Source organism: Balaenoptera acutorostrata, chromosome 17 (genome assembly GCF_949987535.1).
Source record: "Balaenoptera acutorostrata chromosome 17, mBalAcu1.1, whole genome shotgun sequence".
Classification (NCBI taxonomy): Eukaryota; Metazoa; Chordata; class Mammalia; order Artiodactyla; family Balaenopteridae; genus Balaenoptera; species Balaenoptera acutorostrata.
The window spans coordinates 19,288,965-19,309,039 of NC_080080.1; the positions used below are offsets into that span (position 1 = coordinate 19,288,965).

Here is a 20,075-nt window from a genome sequence, read left to right on the forward strand (position 1 = left end):
ATCTGAGCCATCAACTAATAGGTTCTGTGGATCCACGAGGCTGTAATTATCGTATCTTTCTAATAGTATCTGCGAAAGCTAAAAATATTAATATGTTTGTGTGTCATCTTACCTGCAACTGCATAATCAGCTGACTCTAAAGTGGGATTTTATGTTTGTACCTAAATATTTAGCAATTTTAACAGCACACTGAAGTGACAGACTAAAAATATAAAAAGACCAAAAAATGTTAACTGGCTCACGATAGAACTGCCTAAGTGTCCTCGTCCGTGGACACTCTGCTTCTTATGCCTAACGTCAACACTAAAGCATACAGAAGTTCAATTCCTAAAACCTCAGCGTCCCTATTTGTTAAGGAGGAAAGAGAAGAATGAAATTTCATGACTTGAAAACCAAAAGCAATTTCACTTTCCATAAAGGATCAATCAACAAGCATTTATTTATATTCTACCCTATTCCTAGAACAGTGGAGATGCCACGAGAGTTACAAAAATAGAACAACATTCAGCCCTCTATATAACAAATGTGGTTACAAGTCAAACACTTTTATGTAGTAAAGCTCATACAAATGTGAGGGATCGTAAGATGATTATTCTATCCCAAGCAGAATTAGTCTTTGTTTACACTTTGTAACAGACAATATTTTATATAAATATCTCTGACTCTGTGCTTTTAGCACAAAAAAAAAATAAAGAAAAAACAAAAGGTTAAAAAAAATATGAGTGTAATAAGTATCTGTGATTTTTGTCACGTAGTATTCATATGTCTCATTCCTGGTACTAATTTCTGTGTCAGTGATGGTTATGAGAAACCGAAACTAATTCTCACTAGTTTAAGCAAAAAGGGATTTTACTGAAAGGATATAGAGGCTCTTACAAATTTGAGAGAAGGCTGAAGAAGCAAGCACAGAAACCACAGGAACTGTGCTCTTCTGAGACTATGCTTAAGACTCTCACTAACGAAGCACGGGGTGCTGCTAGAAGGATTTCTAATTAGATAGGCAAGAAATTTCCTGGTGACTTTTTTTTTTTGGCTGTGCCGCCCAGCATGCCGGATCTCAGTTCCCCGACCAGGGATCGAACCCGTGCCCCCTTGAGTGGAAGCACGGAGTCTTAACCACTGGACCACCAGGGAAGCTTTTAAGACCTTCTAGAACATGGAGACTGCAAGATCTTGAAATAGGCTAGCAAATTTCTTTGAGCTATATAGTGATTCAGGGAGTACAAACTGCTGTTGTTTCATAACAGAGCTGTGATTTTTTTTAAAGGTTTTACAAAGCAAAAGCCATTCCAATTGCTGACAACAAAAGACTTGTTTCTGAAAGAAGATATTTTATTGAACTGAGATTCTTGACTAACGATTTAAATATATACAGATTTCTGCACAGATTTAAAGCATTAACTTCTATAAGCTTATGTTGAGTGTCTAAATGAATGTGTGCATGCCTTCTTACCCATCTGATAGACAACTATTCCCACTAACAGGAGATATGGAAATGAATGAAAAGAGCAGGTAATTCCTTCTTTATTCAGTTCCTAGATTAGGTCCTGAGACCAAGAGTAAGAATTAACAGGGGTGAGAGGAGCTGTAAGTGGTTAAAGTGCAAACCAGCTAAGTAATAACTGTAATTTCTAGTGTAATTTCTTGTCTAGTGATGTGAAGAAGCTTGGAAACATACACACGCACAAGCAGCTACTCAACGTGGGACAAAATGAAGAAAGCATTATATCACAGGAAAAGGAAAAATTAAAGAATAAATGTGACTTTATACCTACAACACTATTTTGATATCTATAGTTGCTGACAGAGGGTTTTGGGTGAAGGAAAAACAAAGATGGGAGAAAATAAAGTCAGCATTTCACATCTGGTTAAAACAGCAACATGTAGTCTTGACATGGTTTTCACCAAAAGAAATATGGGCTTTTGGCAACACTACACAGAGAACATTAGTCTATAGTTAAGTATACATTATTAATGTCATCTTCTGTATCAGTGCAACAGGTATCAGACATGCATGCTGGGGAAAAATAATTAGAAAACAAATGGTTTAAGATTCTATATGGCTAATTAAGTAAAGTCTTTACTTTTTTCTCTCAGGATACTTGAAAATTCTAGCATTATGCCCAAATATCCCGATATCTTAGAAAATTTTTATACTTATTCTGTTTTGAATCCAAAATTCCCCAACCCTGAGAGTTCTGCATTCTTCTAATCCTAAAATCAGCACCTAGACTACAGGACCTATTTTCCTGCAAATCTAAAGGCTTGGTGTGAAAAATTCAATTATAATCATAAAATGATTGCCTCACGCATTCCTACAAAGGAAACAAGAGGATCTTGAACTAAATGCCCAGTGCTTATTTGGCTATTTCATCTTATTTGGCTATTTCAATGTACACTCTTTGAGGACAATGAGTCAGAAGCTCTATATTAGAGTCTATTGTACGGATCTACAGTTAACTCAGTTAAAAATTTATTCTAGCTCTAAACAGAAACTGAGCAATACCTTGAAAAGCTCCAAAATAATATTTGGAATATTTTTTAATGTTTCTTGCATGAGATTCTACTGACTACTCTGTTCCTCACATGCAAAACATAAGTCTGAGGATATGCATCTTTCATGTTGCTGAGAAGCGGCAATAAATAAGTTTCCTTCTAGAACCTAAAATATGACCCACTGGACTCACATTCCAGAACTTCTAATTTAGTTAATCCATAGGTGAAGAGTATTTACTATAATCTTCAAGTAAAACACACAAGTTAATCTGACACACTGCATGTATACACGCACATCAGTATGCTTCCTGGTAATTAGCCATACATAGCGGTGTAAATAGCCAATTAGTCACACAACTAACCCAAGTTTTTGTAGCTTTTAAATAACTCTTAATAAATTTTTAAATACATTAATGGTGCTATTCATCTTTTTCATGTATGTAGACATAAGTATTATTATATACGTAAGTTTAATTTTTGCCCAACACAGAATAAATGTTCAGAGACAAGACAAATTTTAAAAGTCCAGGCTCCATGTCCACAGTAGTTGGGGAGTTCTTTGCTTCTGACCTCCACGCTCAATTGCTTAGAGCTGAGCGCAGCTGTATCCTCAACGTGTACACGCTAAGAGCATGACTTGTGCAGGACATTGTGAAGCTGCAAAGCCAGCTCTTCTATTTGCTGGCCTTGTGAGTCTGGACAACTTTCTTTATTTCTCTAAGACTTTGTGTGCCCATCTCTAAAATGGGACTAATGATACCCACTCAAGGATTAAATGGTACAATTCATGTAAAATACTTATCACGCTACTTGGCATACAGTAAGTGTGCCAAGTTTATTATAAATAAATACTGTTTATTATAATTATTATTATTTACTGAGAAGGCTAAAAGAAAATCAGAGTAATACCAATCCAGTGAATATCGCAACAAATTACATAGCTATAAAACTTAGAACCTACTGCCAAGGGATGATTTATCCATCTATCTTGGCAGTAGGAAGCCTGGTGTTAAGCTATTAAAAACAAGGCCAGAGGTTAAAAGACATAACCTAGTTTGACCTTTGAACTAAATACCCTCACTTATAAAATAAGGTAAAGTTTAAAGTCCTCGTTTCAAAACTTCAGAGTAAGTCAAAATGCACTTGTAGCGTTGAAATACGGTATGCCTCTTCCTGGATTTTAGACAGAGAAGTTCTGGACCTAAGAACGAGTGAGGTGCTGTACCTTGCCTCGGAGAGTGCACAGACCTGCCAGCTGCTGGGGGGACACGGCAAGATTTGTGACCTTAGAGGCCCAGCTTGACTTCACAGGCAGCGAGCTGGCTGGGACTGGGAGCCTGGTCTTTCCCCAGCAGGAGGGGCTGCACCCAAACCCAGCTTCCCCTAGGATTGGTGACCGCCTTTCCCCAGCAGGAGGGGCTGTGACTTCGAACAAGCCCCGGGGGTCTCCAGGTGCTGTGCATCTGGCATTTCCCAGCTCGGACACTTAGGCGCCTGAGTTCACATTATTTGTAACCCAGAGATAAGGCCATGCTCATGCTTGCATTATAGGAAGGTTGTGTAGCCGGGGGTCAGGGTCCCTCCCATGGAACAGAAACACACTGTATGTCAGGCAGCTTCATGCTTATGCCCAACTGTGGAATAATGAGAGAATGGAGGACCACATATCCCCTCTTGCTGACCCTTTGCATTGATGGGCCCGCAGTAAATATGTTCTTTAATCCACACCATAAACCATGGTATTCACCTTCACCCTCCCTCACTACGCAAGAAGGACAAAAATGGAAAGGGTTGTAGATGCCCTGATGTACATCTGTACAAGGTACTGGAAAGCTCAAAACCAGAGAAGCACCCATTCTTTTAAGTCACTAGAATGAGTTCAGCAATGAGAGCTGGACTTCCCTTTTAGAAGGTGTTACCTTTTGCTGACACCTCCCATTTCTAAGTCTAAAGGGCAAAAGGAGTCAGGCCTGCAATCACCTTGACCCTCTTCCAGGAGAATCATGAAACTGGATGCAGGGGCTCTTAGAGAAGAAAACATCTGCCCTGTGAAAACACATACTTCGCTTGAACAATCCTTCTGGTATGGGAGGTGATGCAGGTCATACAGATAAGATACGATTCTCAAGGCCTTAAGGTGAAATACTGAAATATCTGCATTCCAGTAAATGCAGTTTTAAGTGACACACTGAGTATCTCAAATTTAACCTTTGAACACGTCTCTGAATAGACTACCAAATAGATTTAAATAAGTGTTTTTTCTTTGTTACCTATTGTACTATAATCTCCATGAAGGCCTATCTCCCAGAATTCCCCAAGCAATATAATTTAGTATCTACTGCTATGCTCTATCAAGAAGAACATTTTTGACTACAAAGTAAAACAAATTGTCATATTTTATTATAGATGGGTGTTCTTTTAAGGAATGCCAGGCTACATTTCAGTAAAAAAAATTTTTTTTTCACATAAGCCACCAATAAGGACTACAATGATTTCCCCAAATGTATGTTAGATTCCATAATTATGATTGCAGTGCTAAGGGTGGCCTATCCCCTCACTACCCATACATTTAGACGCTCATAAAGAAGTGACTGAGTCCTGGCCACTAGAGGTTTTCTCTGGCAGAGGCTAGAAGGTCAGCTGAGGAGCACTAGTTGGGTAGGCACAACATCAAAGAACTGAAAATGTCCAGATAATCCCCCAATTCTCACAGGGTTCAAACTCCTCCCTGAATAAACATTCTTTCAGAACTGCTGACAAATAGCCAAACCAACTTCCTCTCCTTCTCTGTGTTCCCCTTTCAGAAATGAAATTATCTAGCAGCAAAATAACCACCCAAAGTGGAGCTACAGGAAGACAACTGAAGAGATTCCCTCTGGTTCATTAAGCTTTTAAATAATCGAATGGTTTTGTCCCTTGTTAAACAAAACGGCCTGACAAACCCTGATGCATTGGAATTGTGGTTTCTAAGGAATTCCTGGCCCTAACCACTACACCTCCACTTGAGGTATCATAATTGTAAATTATGATAAAGTCCTGAATAATCAGACTCTGCTCTTCTTGGCTTAAAGCTCCGATTACTGCCAAGTCAGCAAATGTTGAACATGTAGACAAATGCATTGGCTCCAAGCCCAGCTTCTTAGCTTTCATGGATGCTTCTCAATGGGTTTAACTGGAGCTTCTCTCTTTTGTAGCCAACACAGGCATAAGAAAAAATCACAATTTTATATCACATTTTCTTGTCAGTACTTGAGGACAAAAGGTTTATTGCATTTGTACACACACCACCCATTTTGAAGAATAAAAGGCTAAACTCATGCAGTATTCTCCAAGAATAAAACCATAAGAATAAATTTGGATTTATTCCTATTAGTTATCTTTATGGTAAGATGTGGTACAAAATCAATGCCAAAGTTGCTATTGTAAAGTCAATGCAATGGTGCAATGAGATATAAGCTTAAATCTTACTAACAGTGGTGAAAAATCTGCCTTCTTGATAATCGAAGGTAGCTCCTATTTCCAATTTCTGGAGAAGGGAGGGAAAACATTGACAAAATATATTAAAACACATGACCTGAAAGACCTTTCTTAGTTGAGTTATGTAAGTAAAGAACATTTTGCAACTTCCTCCGAAAGTCTGCATCTTAATGATTCCTAAAGCAGCCTGCTTAAACAAAGAGATAACTTTTATACAGCTTTGGCTGGGAGCCTTTCTGGGTGGAGGTGTTACTTGGAAAGACATCAAAACCCAAGTGATGCAAAAATCATTCTTTGCAATTTGAACCTGAGCCACCTGCCATTTCAGTCATCTGTTGAGAGTTCTATTTTACTTCTATTAATTACTGAGCAAACCCTGAACCCCAGAGGCATCTCTTCCATTTCAGAGGGTAGTGAGGGGTGAAAGGTGAGGGAGGGCGCATATGGATGATGAACAGGTGATCATCATGATGGGGAAGTTTACAGGGAAAATTACTCTGAAAGCAGTAGGGTCCAGGATGTATGCCAATGTCTCCTAACCGTTCCCAAATTGTATCTCCTTTGTGGCTTTTCTGTGAGCACTTTCTTCTTCTCTGTATAAGCTCCCCCCCTGCAACTTTAAGTTATTTCTCCTAAAATTTGGCCTTAATTACACCATACCCTGTACAATTTTTTTTTCCACTGGATTCTCATCATTGAGCTCAAATCATCATTTGTGGAGGACACTGGGCTTATCTCTGCAACACTCAATGAACCCTTCACCAGAGTATAGCAGCTGTGATCCTACCCTGTGCCCCTAAGGAGGAGGCGGGGGGCTCCTGCTTGACTTAAGGCAGTCAGGGTAATACCATCCTTCTTGCCACAATATTGCAGATGGGTAAGCCTAGGACAACCAGCGAAGGACCTTGTTCTGCTTTAATATCTTGTGAGTCTGTAAGTCAAGATGATCCAAAAACATGAAAGCTCAAGACTGCTGTAGATGGTTGATGGCAGCCCTCTCTCTTCAGTCTGACTGGTGCTAGTGGCCATCATATGAGTGCAAAAGAAGCCTTCATGAAGGCAAAGTTAATGCACAGAGAAAGGTAGAATCAAGAGAACTTAAGAGAAATAGACCTGGAATCCTGATCAAACCTCATGTGAAGTCTACATATCTCTGAAATTTAACATTACATAAGCCAAGAAATCCCCTTTATTGTTTAAACCACTCTACATGTTGCCCTTTATATACTGCCCCCATATATTATTTAAATGCATATGTCTTTTTCCCCTCTCTACCTGGCATAGGCTGTGACCTGAAGGCAAGAAGGATGGGCCTTACTGCTTGCTAGTTTACAGAGTTATTTCCGTAGCTGGTTGCACCTAGTAGGAATTCTGAGAGGCCTGGATTCAAAATCAAGCTCCCATACTTACTACTTATGTGACTTTGGTCAAACTGCTCATGCCTTAGTTTCTTCCATTTAAAAATAGGGATGACAGAATTATTTTCAGAATTCAATAAAACAATATACATGCAAGCTCACAGAACAGGACCTGACATTTTGCTATTATTATTGTTTAGTAAATGCCTGAACTGTCCAACTGTCCCTCACTTTACAATCCACATATAAAAACACAAACCTTGGTCACCCTCCTCTACAATGATTATCATTATCTCTAACTCTTTTGTACCACATTTCCCTACAAGTTATGAGAAGATCTTTGTACTGTACCAAACTACTGCCCCATGCTTGTTAAGGAAGAGTAGCATATTCGGGGCAACCCAGAACCTGAAGACCCGCTTCTGGCCAGGTTTCCCATGATATAAGCTGTTTATCACCTCTCAGACTCATGTCCTAGGTCTCTGGCCTATGTCTTTCTTTTGTCATTGATCCCTCTTGCCCTGCAGGAATTTCTGACTCAGTGATCTCCCCTGTGCTAGAAGCATGGCTTCCATTTCTAAGTGTCCTTCTCTGCCATAAATGCATCTTCGACACTCCCCCATCCTTAGATTTTCACTAATTTCTTTTCCATTTCTCTCAATTTTTATACTTACTGAATTATACTGCATCATTAATATATGAATTTATTAAATTATATTTATTATGTATCCATATTTTAAAACAAATTTATTATGCAAAGATATACGAGACATGAAATTCATGTAATATACGTTATTTGCCCTTTCCCACCCTGGCATCCTTGTAGATTCCACTCCCCTAAGGTATCCACCCCTTCATGAAATTAATTTTGCTTCAGGACAAATACAAATGGAACAAAGGACTCTTGCCTTAAGCAAGTCCAGAAATGTTATCTTAAGATTAATATTCTTTTTATTATTTTGCACTTGGTTTATTTCACGATTTGGAAATCTTAAACCATAAAAGTGAAAATAAAGTTTCTGATCCACAGTAGGCCAAAAAGGTGCTTGAAACTCTGAGAGATACAAGTGATGACAGAGGGAAGTCTGGAAAATGAAGGTCCTCCTCTTGTCCCCAGCACCTAACCCAGTGCCTGACATCTAGATGGGCTTTGGAAATTATGCATAGAACTAGTGATGAGACACTGAGAGGACTCCTGCCTGGATATGGGGGAAAGCAGAGCCCTTCATGCTGCTGTTGAAACAGGTTTTGGCTTCAAAAAGTAAGATCCAACCTTTCCTTCAGCTTTGCAACACTTCTGCTGAGTGCTGGAAAGGAGAGGGAGGTAAGGACTCCACAGATGACAATTCTATAGTAGAGTATCGTAATTCTAAGGATACAGTGTTATTTCAGAAGAAATATAATTACGTATGCACATGGTATCAGTTGGTTATTCACATCTCCTGGATTTCCAGTTACGGGGGTGAATACATTGTTTGAGTCGATTTTCTGTTTCTTGCAGCCAAAAGCATTCAAAGATATCCAGATAGGGGTTTGGGTTTCACAGATGTATGTCTTAGTCAATACTCATCAAATGGTGCATTTCATTATACATAAGTTTTATCTCTTAAAAAAAATAAAAGAACCTTGTAGCAACATGAATGGTCCTAGAGTATATCATAGTAAGTGAAGTCAGTCAGACAGAGAAAGACAAATAACATATGATATCACTTATACATGGAATCTAAAAAAATGATACAAACAAACTTATTTACAAAACAGAAATAGACTCAGACATAGAAAAAAACTTATGGTTACCAAAGGGGAAGGTGGGGAAGAACGATAAATTAGGAATTTGGAATTAACAGATACATACTACTATATATAAAATAGATAATTAAGGACCTACTGTATAGCACAGGGAACTATAATCAGTATCTTGTATCACGTGCTAAAGCAAGCACGGTGGAATGTTAATTGTGGAATCCAAGTGGTGGAGAAAAGGATGTTCACTGTAGAATTCTTTACACTTTTCTGTATGTTTGAAATTTTTCATAATAAAATATTGGAGGAAAAAGCTCTAGTTCACTCTTGTTCCTTGTATTTGAATGTCTTAAATACTCTGTGATAACTTTTGGCTCTTGTAAGTATGGTAGCAGGATAAGTGTACTTTATCCTGGCAACTAAGGTCTATTCATCCTCTCTCATGAAGACAGGTTATACCCACTGTTAGGTTTGACTATCAGAGTCTACAAAACAGTCATTAATAAAGTAAATTCTCTTTTCCCCCAGTATTTATTTATTAATAAACACTTATAACACTAATTGCCTGGCATAGTTCTAAGTGCTATACAAATATCAACGTATCACTCTAAGACCAACTTACTGAAGTCTATTTTCATCACCAGTTTACAGACTAAGAAACTAAGACACAGATTCATGAAATAACTAACCCAAGGTCATCCAGCTGGTAAGTAACAAAATCAGGGTTTAAGCCGAGGCATTCTGATTCCAGTCTATACACTCTTCAGCACTGTACTTTCAATCCAACATAATCAACATGTGATCCTTTTCAGCAACTTCATCTGTGATCTCTGGTTATTTCAAGAAAACGTTAGAGACCACAAATGAGTCATGCTATTTGGTACAGACCAGTAATGAGCAAATTTTTAAAAATGTATTAATAGTTATCTTTTTGTCAGTTCATTTGTTGTATCAGTGTTGTGTATATGTGTGCTTCATTTATTGTTTTACTCTTTAATAAACTTATTTTAGAACAGCTTCGGATTTAGAGAAAAGTCGTAAAGGTATACCACACACCACTAATATGGCAAATTTGATACAATTGGTTAATACTGATACATTATTATTAACTAAAGTTCATACTTTAGTCACATTTCCTTAGTTTTCTTTTTTTTATTTTTAAAATGTCATTTTACTTTTTTTATTGGAGTATAATAGCTTTACAGTGTTGTGTTAGTTCTGCTGTACAATGAAGTGAATCAGCTATATGTATACCTATATCCCCTCCCTCTTGGACCTCCTTCTCACCCCCCCACTGCCATCCCACCCATCTAGGTGGTCACAGAGCACCGAGCTGAGCTTCCTGTGCGTTACAGCATGTTCCCACTAGCTATCTATCTTACGCATGGTAATGTATATATGTCAATCCTAATCTCCCAATTTGTCCCACCCTCCCCTTCCCCCCCCACCACCGTGTCCACATGTCCATTCTCTACGTCTCTATTCCTGCCCTGCTAATAGGTTCATCTGCACCATTTTTCTAGATTCCACATATATGCATTAATATACGATATCTGTTTTTCTCTTTCTGGCTTACTTCACTCTGTATGACAGACTGCAGGTCCATCCACATTTCTACAAATGACCCAATTTCATTCCTTTTTATGGCTGAGTAATATTCCACTGTATATATGTACCACATCTTCTTTATCCATTCATCTGTCATTGGACATTTAGGTTGTTTCCATGTCCTGGCTATTGTAAATAGTGCTGCAATGAACATTGGGGTACATGTGTCCTTCTGAATTATGGTTTCCTTAGAAAATAAATTTTAACAAATGTGAAGGAAAATGAATCATGGTTATGCATCAGATAACTGCCTTAAAACCTCACCTCTAAACTGATTTTTGTTGTCTGTTTTTAAGAAGAAAATAGTACAAGTAGGAGCTTTGGTAAAGTCTTATTTTATCAACCGTCTTATAGCTTAACTAAAGATGATATAAGAGGCACTTGGCATCTAGATGTAAAATACAGTCAGAGAGCACCACTGCTTTTTGCAGTGAATACATTCTGTGAAAGTCACTATCATTTATGGAAATGTTAACGAGCAAAGGTAAGTAGAACTTTTATTAAAATATTCAATGAAAATAGGGTCCAAGTTTACCCCATTCTCCTTTCCTCCTGGGGAAGAGGAAAGGAATCGGGAAGCAAAACAGTACTTCTACAATCCAAAAGTTCACGCTTTACTGGGCTCAGTATATGTGCCTGAAAATAGTGTGCAAACCGTATAAAAAGAATTGCATTTTAAATAGAAAACTAACCCAGGATCCTCAACAGAAAATGTGCTAAATCCTTTTTTAAGATGGAAAAAAACAATCCTTTCTTTTTTTTTTAATTTTTTAAATTTTTTTATTTTTAATTTTTTTTACATTCCTTTCTTAACATATCCTTTTTGTAAATTTGCACATTTACACACTGGTTGTTCTTAAACCAGTACCTGGTTATATATCTCTACACTAACCCCCTCCCAATCTCCCTTGTTTTTTTTGTTTGTTTGTTTGTTTTGTGGACACACCACTCATAGTGTATTCCTCCAGAATTTTACAACTTGTTAGAAAATGGCCAACTTCACACATAATAAAAGCACAGGGACTAACCTAATTGTAATGAAAATAGGATAGCATGAAACGAGGCTTTCTCTCTTAACGAGAGAATGTTCATTCTGAGCTTCATTTGTTTCTCACACTTTAAGTCATGATCAGAGAAGCTACTGAGCATTCTGTACTAGGACTGGTCCTTCTGAAGCCTACCTGAACTGCCACAAAGCACAAGGTTCGGTTCTCTGCGGCTGTAACAGTTTCACCACCCAAAGGAGAGCCTCACAGAGCTGGATGATCAAAATAAGGCCAAGACCTAAGTGGATGCTGGGCCACAGTTTACTTCAATGAAAGGAACCTCTGGGTAAATATCAGAATCAGAAATCTGTAGGTACAAGTGTTGCAGGGAGACAGTGCCATCAGGATTAAAACAAATAACAAACACACACCACCAACAATAACAAAATCACCAGAAGCAGCTAAAGGTTCCAAGTGGAAAGATTTGAGCCTTTATCTGATGACACTAGCTGCTAACCACCTCCTCTGCAGCTGCCATGGGCTTCCCCCAGCTGGAGGCCCTGGCATTTGTCCCCTCTTGCCACACCCTAGCAACAGCTGTTATCAGAAAACTGCACAGACAAAAGGATATCTTGTCCCCCACTCCCAGGTGTGTTTTCTTTCTCCGTCTCGCCTCTCTTATTCAACCTTAAACATATTTGAAAAGCTACAGAAAAGCGACTCGTTGTGCAGACGAGAGTAAATTCCTGCTCTCTCTGAACTCCTCCAGTATGGGACCATCCAGGCCCTGATGAAAATAGCTCCTGCTGCCCCTGCTGGCACTGCCACGGGAACAGCTGTTTACAAGCAGGCTGTCTGATCCGCTAAGCTCTCTCCCCGCACTCCGTCTCCACTGGTGTTCCCCCAGCATCTAATGATCAACATAAACAGTCACTGACATAAGCTTCCAAGTTTGGTTAAAGCTGAGAATACGGGGACAAGGATCCCAGATCTGGGACCCATCTATCCTTGGTAGATAATGAGGAAGAGAGAAAAGTGTGATGACTTACTAGGTAGAAAGAGGGTTGATGATTGTCTCCTTTGTCTTCTCCTAGTCACTAAACTCATAAACACCAACCCTTTCAGAGCCGCCACCTAATAAAGGGACGTGAGTTCCTGATCCAAATAAATACTAGAAATTATAGGAGAGGAGAACAATCACCCATCACCTCTCATTCTCTCCTTTTGAGGTGTGTTTATTTAATAACTTATTTTCAGGTTTCTTGATTCCAAAGTCGACAGAAGCCAGAACCTAAATATCAGCATCGGCCTTTTAGAAAAGTCATCACAAACATATTACTCAGAAACAATTAACACTGCACACATTTCAAAAACAGGTTTACGTAAGAGTAAGTGCATGAAAGTGTAAAATAATTCCACAGTCATGTATTGAGCACTTACTAAGTGTCTTCCATTTGCATGAGGGTTTTGGCAAGTGACAAAGTACCTTCCCAGGCTCTCTCTCCAGGGGAGAAAGGAGTCTTTACTGAGCTTGCTAGGTGCCAGGACTGTGTCTGCTGTACCCACATCCAGTGTGTGAAGCAGAAAAGATGTTCATAGGAACAGGGTCTGTATATGAGAGAAGCCTCTGGTGTAAAGGCAGTTCAACACTCTACACGAGGCTTGTCTGCACTGCCTCCAAATACAGTCATTTGCCATTTCCTAAAGTTCTCCCTTTTTCATCTGAACAGGCGGTAATTTCCCAAGGCCAGGATATCCTCTCTGCTTATTAGAAGAAGAAAAGCATATTCCTCCTGCTTGGATCCCTACATTTCAATAGTAGCATCTGGGCAGTAGTTTCCCCTCTATTCCCTTTGGTTACAATGTCTAGTAGAGCTAGGCTTCCATATTAACGGACGCCAGTAGGGGCTACCCCCTAAGACATTCTCTAAGCCAATCTCGAAGTTCCTTAAGTTCAAAGTGCAATGAAACAAACTACAGCTGACCCTTGAACAACTGGGATTTGAACTGCTCAGGTCCACTTATACTTGGATTTTTTCAATATAAATACTACAGTACTACATATTTCATGATTGGTTGAATCTGTGGATGGGGAACCAGGGATACAGAGAAAGTCTGACTATAAAGTCATACTCGGATCTTCAACTGTGCAAAGGGTGGGTGCCGTAACCCGCGTAGCGTTCAGGGGTCAGCTGTATTTCTCCTTGTCCTATTCTGTATCTCTAAATTCCATATCTTATATTTACTTTATTGTAGATTGGCCTTTGGTTCCAGAAGCTGATTTTTACCTTCTATCAGCATACTGCATTAACACTGGCAAAGCAAATTCAGAAAAGCAACTCAATATTGATTTAACATGTTTCTATGAAAAAGGCAATAGCAAGGCTGTAAGAGTCTGGAAAGGCAGTCTGGTGTAGCAAAAAGGCAATACATCAAACAATTTGAAAGAACTGCAATTTCCTACAACTTCCCTAAAACTCATTGCCTCATAAATTGCTTTTAGGGACCCAGCTTTAATGACTGGCTAAGACTGTTGTAATTAGCATATTTAGTCTAGGTAGATGAGCGTAACTGAAAAGCTTGAGGCATTTTCTCTCTTAATTAAGCATTCCTCATTACATTCTTAATTCTCCTCCCTACCCCACTCCCCTCCTCACAGCTGGCAAAACAGTGAACTGTAATTTATCTTCCCATTAAAATGATTACAAATTCAGAATGAGTGGAGTTCAAATTAAGTTTTCAAAACCATATGGCAAGGGAGACCCACTTTAAAAGTTAACGGAGAAACTGACCATTCTATCTTGTCAAAACATAAACACTTCTAGAAATTAATTAGCTTTTTCCCAACAGAAGGGAAAAATCATTTGTCTACTTGCTTGTTTGCAAAAGTTCTCATACCAGAATATCATAGTCTTATATATATGATTCTGTTTTACATTGGTCTTACCCTGACACTTCTTAACCCTCTAAATTGTAATCTAGCATTTTGCGTAAGAGCAGGAACTCTCAGCTCTAGCACTTTCTGGCTGAAAAATCGACGGCCAGTTAGCTTACATGCTTCGTTCCTCAGTTTTCCCATCTGTAAAATGAGGATAACAAGTATATCTTCTACACAGAGTAGCTTATAAAGCTTAAAGGCATATATATGCTTTTGATAATATATATTAATATATATATATTTTTAAATAATATATATAAGCACTTGGAAGAGTCTTTGGCAGGTAATATATGCCATGTAAGTATTATTGTTATTATTATAATGCCTACCATTACCAGAGAGAGAAGAGTGATATTCATTGGCCTTCTTTATTTAAATGCTCTATTACAAGCCACTTTCTTGCTAAGTATCTCTGGGATTAATCTATAGAAGAAACATAAGGTGGATTTTGGATGCTGTAATTAGAATGCCAGTTATGATTGCATGACAAATTTCAAGATAAAAGATTTATATATAAAATAAAAATAATGATTTAAAAAGTCATCGTATGAAACCTCACTAATATGAATGATTTTTATATGGTTAATTATCTTCAAATCAGGAATGTTCTGAGACAATTTTCTGGACTATTTATGGTTTATTTTCTCTGTGCTGTATCAAGAATAATACTATAAAAAGATATATGTAAAATATCAGTCCCATCTGGTGTGGTAGTAATGTGTTATCAAGTTAATGATAAATATCATCACATTCTTTGGCCAATCCAAAAAGAAAGCATAAAGTTTATTTTAAAAGTTTTAATATTTTGTCTTTCATCACTCTAATGTGTCATCCAAATGCATTTTTGTAATAGTTTTATTGAGATATAATTCACACACCACATAATTCACCCACTTAATGTATATAATTCAATGGTTTTTAAGCATATCCACAGAGTTATGATATCACCACAATCAAATTTAGAACATTTTCATCATCCCCAAAAGAAACTCTACACCCATCAGCAATCACCCTCCATTCCCACTCCCCACTGCCACTGGCAACCACTTTCTGTCTCCACAGATTTGCCTATTCTGGACATTTCATATAAATGGAGTCATATGGGGTTGGCCAAAAAGTTGTTCGGGTTTATCCGTAACAGCCTATGGAAAACCCAAACGAACTTTTTGGCCAACCTCCTATTATGTGTCTTTTTGTGTCTGCCTTCTTTCACTTAGTATCATGTTTTCAAGGTGCATCCATGTTGTAGCATGTATCAGTACTTTATTCCTTTTTATTGCTGAATAATACTCCCTTGTATGGATAGACCACACATTATTTACCCATTCATCAGTTGGTGGGCATTTGAGTCGTTTCTGGTTTTGGCTATTATATAAAATGCTGGGGGCTTCCCTGGTGGCGCAGTGGTTGAGAATCTGCCTGCCAATGCAGGGGACATGGGTTCAAGCCCTGGTCTGGGAAGATCCCACATGCCACGGAGCGACTGGGCCCGTGTGCCACAACTACTGAGCCTGCGCGTCTGGAGCCTGTGCTCCGCAACGGGAGAGGCCGCGATAGTGAGAGGCCCGCGCACCGCGATGAGGAGTGGCCCCCACTTGCCGCAACTAGAGAAAGCCCTCGCACAGAAACGAAGACCCAACACAGCCATAAATAAATAAATAAATAAATGAATAAATTTAAAAAAAAATGCTGCTGTGAAAATTTGTGTACAAATTTTTATGTAGACATATGTTTTTGTTTCTCTTGAATACATACCTAGGAGTAAGTGCTGGGTCACATGGTAATTCTATGTTTAGTCTTTGAGGAAATGCCAGAATGATTTCCAAAGTGGCTGCATCATTTTACCTTTCCACCAGCAGTGTATAAAGGTTCCAATTTCCCCGCATCCTTGCCAACAGTTCTCATTATCTGTCTTTTTGATTATAGCCATCCTGGGGATGTGAAGTGGTATCCAAATGCATTTTTAAGATACAAAAACACTCAAATACATTGAGCAAGGAAGTAAAATCTTTTATGACAAGGGAAAGCACAAAGAGATTAGGAAAAGGATCCTGCAGTCAGGCTGGAAAAGAAAGCAGGAGATGTTTTTAAATGTTACTCAATTTCATATCCTTATGCAACCAGCTGCCCTTACCAAAGTGTCAGGATTACGGAGCCAACCCCCAATTTCACATCTGGAGCTTATAATAATCATAGCAACAACTACTCTTGATTTATTGATTTGTTTTACAAAGTTCCTTCCCATGTTATACCCCATGTGATCCAACACCACAGATCTTACATGGGAGAATATTATTATTCCCATTCTGCAGGTACAGTCACTGAGGCCCAGAGTGGCTAACTGACTTGCCCAAGCAAAAGTAGTTCAAAATAAATACATACATCCATATATACAATATCCATATATACATCCATAAATAAATATTAAATTAATAAAATTCACAGAGCTGGACCTGGAAGCCAAATTTTGTATTTCAAATCCCAATCCTGGTGTCTCCTTTCCTTACCACCTTCATTCACCTCATCTTTGCTGACCCAGAAAGCAATGGAAAGGAAAGAGAAGGCAGAGAGGAGGAATTGTCTGTGTGTCTGTGAGTGTGTGAGTGAGTGTGTGTGTGTGTGTAGCTATTAGAGGCAGGAGGCCTGGACATCACAAAGTCCCCACAATCAGCTTGTGAGAAAGCAGTTAGGGACGTGAAAACATGTTGTGACAGTGAAAGCCAGGAGGGCTGCATCCCTACTCCTTTATGAGAGGTTCCTCCAGTAACCAAGAAGCTAGTGGCATACATCGCCACTTAAATCCCTAAATTCTGAATATTACATTATCTGTATTTACAATAGCATATTTAATTACATACACTAGTTATTCAAATATTCGAGTAATTACTATGTATTCTGTACTCAGCACAGTACAAAGATGGTAGAGATTTTTAAAAAGCAATGATGACAGTTTCCCAAAGTAAAATTAAGTAACTAACATTTACTAAGCCTTTTACATGTAGCATCTCCTCATTTAATCCTCACAAAATTCCTGCAAGAGAAGTAAAACGGAGGCACAGAGAAGTTAAGTAAATTGTCCGCAAGTCACAGGACTAATAAATGGAGACAGAATAAGAACCCAGGCAGCCTGTGTTCTTAACCACCAACCAACCCTTTCTGCTAGATCTTGCTCAGCTGGAAGTCACGTGTGGTGACACACAGAGACCAATAACACTCATTAATTCCAACAACCATTTGTTGAATGCTCTTCAATACTTGAAGCCCAGGGGAAAACTCTCAAAACAACCCTATGAAGTGCTATCTTCATTGCCTTTCTACAGATGAGGAAACAGAGGCTCAGAGAAGTGAATTAACTTGTCCAAAGTCACAGAACTATAATAGCTAAGGCTGGCATGGTGCATACTATATCCCAGGCACTGATCTAAGCACGAACTCATCTAATTAATCCTCATCACAATACAGAGGTAGGCTCCATTATTACCCATCATTCTTAGTTAAGTAACTCGTCCAAGGTCCCACACTAGTAAGTAGCAAACCCAGATTCACTCTGGTTTTAAAGTCCTCCTCAAAACAACTTAATGTTAACTCTTGGCAACAAAGTGGCTGAGCATAAATTCAAACCCAGGTCTATGTAACCCGAGTGCGAGACAGCCCTCTATCTTCTTATCGACACGCTAAGCCTAGCCCTCAAACTTGCTGCCGTGCAGAGAGATGCCTGGGACGAGGGGACGTGCCCTGGGGACCTCCCCAACCGAGGCAGGGGTATTTAAGCATCTCGAAGGAGAAAGTGCTTTCTGGACAAACAGAGGCACCCTGAGGTTTATTATTTTAAAGGAAGTGAAACGTACCCAACTGAGGAGCGGATAAATTATTAAAGTGTTTCCAGGTGAATCAGAAAAGCTTTATTTTGATTTTTTTCAGTTAGAAAATCTCTTGATGGAAAAGAAGCTTTTATTCCCTTTAATTCTGACTATACATTAAAAAATCATCAAGGGATAGAAATGCGCAATTTGCCTCTTGTAACGTTAAACTCAATTAATTCTGACCTCCAATATTTACTTTCTCAATCTAAGGGCAGCAAGCAGGGTGGTTACCAAACCTTTAGGGATCGTTGCAAGAGTCTCTCTCCTTCGGGTCCTGAAACACAGCATTTTAGAAACCAAAATGAGCCTGGAAATTCAGGCCAAGAACTAGAAGTAAGAGGCAAGCGCACCGTTCCGATGGGACAGGGGCCGGCATGCAAGTTTTGGCTCAAACACTGTAAAGCCAAGGGGTTTTTCCCCCTGGCAAACTGATTTATGACCACAAGACGGACAGCTGCGGAACCGGTCATACCATAAGGAGAATTCTCAAACATGAATCCAAGAAGGACAAGGATGGGATGGGAATGATAAAGTGGGCGGGAGGGGGTCCTGAATCTGGGGGTAACTGCCTGTCCTGGACGCAGTGACACACATCAAGTCCCAATTCTTGCAGCAGCCTGGGGCCGATGGACCCTGCTGCCCAAAATGTGCGCGCTGGGGGAGCTGGCAGCAGGGCAGCGGGACAAGGTGCCTCCACGCCCCCTTGCGGACCCAAATAATGACTAATGAGTATGTGCCAATTAAGTGATAGGTACAGTGTTTCAGAAATGTTCTCAGTTTAGCCCCCACCACAACCGTTCAAGGAAGTTGCCGTGATCAGCCCCATTTTACAGATGAAAATACTGAGGCTCAGGGGAGTGAAGCCAGACTTGCAAGCCAAAAGGAAAACCTTAAGTGAAGGGGATCTGGTCTGGCTCCTTTTACCTAGGAGTAAAGGGGCTGGGGTTGGGGTTGGGGCCGGCGGGGGGCCCTTCACCCGCCCCTCTCGCTCTCTGAGGGGAGGAGGAGCGAGCTGTCAGCCGGGAGGCCTGGCAGCTCCCGGGTGCCCGGGCAGAGAGGGCGCGCGCGGTCGGCAGCAACGCGTCTGCGGGGCGCGGGGCTGCAGCAGCTGGGCGAGGGCGCAGCGAGCACCGCGCGCCCGCCCGCGTCCGCCTCGGGAGCCCCGCGCCAGTCCGGAGTCCGCAGGGCGCCGGGCTGCAGCAGCTAAGCGGGGGTGCGACGCGGAGGGTCGACGCGTCCGCAGGCGTCCCGGAGCCCCGCGCGAGTCGCTACCCACGAACCACGGCGCGCGTGCGCGCGCGACTGCCACGGACACTGGCTGGCAGTGCCACCGCTAGCCTCCCCCGGCACTGCCCCTCATCTTACCGTAGCTGCTCTCCGGTGACCAGAACCTCAGCCATGCGCTCCAGCTCCCTTTGCTGCGCCCCGCCACTCCCGCTGGTGCTGCTGTCGCTGCCACCGCTGCCAGCGCTGTTGCCCTCCTCCATGGTCGGGGCTGCGCCGCTACCTCTGTCTTCGCTGTCCGCCGCGGGTTCGGGTATTAAATCAGCCTGCCCTCACTGAAGCCCTCCCCGCCATCTTTGTTAGGGGCCGTCCCGTAGTTCAG

At 40.3% G+C, this 20,075-nt stretch overlaps 1 protein-coding gene across 9 annotated transcripts in view; it reads right to left on the bottom strand.

The window, feature by feature from the left end:
• DEPTOR (DEP domain containing MTOR interacting protein) overlaps nt 1-20,075 on the bottom strand; it is a 148,826-nt gene extending 128,751 nt beyond the window's left edge. For 5 of the 9 annotated variants that reach the window (XR_009005794.1, XR_009005795.1, XR_009005797.1 and 2 more), the window contains exon 1: nt 19,835-20,074. Coding sequence is in view for 4 of the 9 variants with exons in the window: in XM_057532086.1 (XP_057388069.1) it covers nt 19,835-19,956 (122 nt within the window). In the remaining 5 variants the exon portion in view is untranslated. Of the gene's footprint in view, nt 1-18,705; nt 18,744-19,834 lie in introns of all 9 variants that reach the window. The other 4 variants (XM_057532089.1, XM_007188832.3, XM_057532085.1 and 1 more) reach the window with 4 other exon arrangements.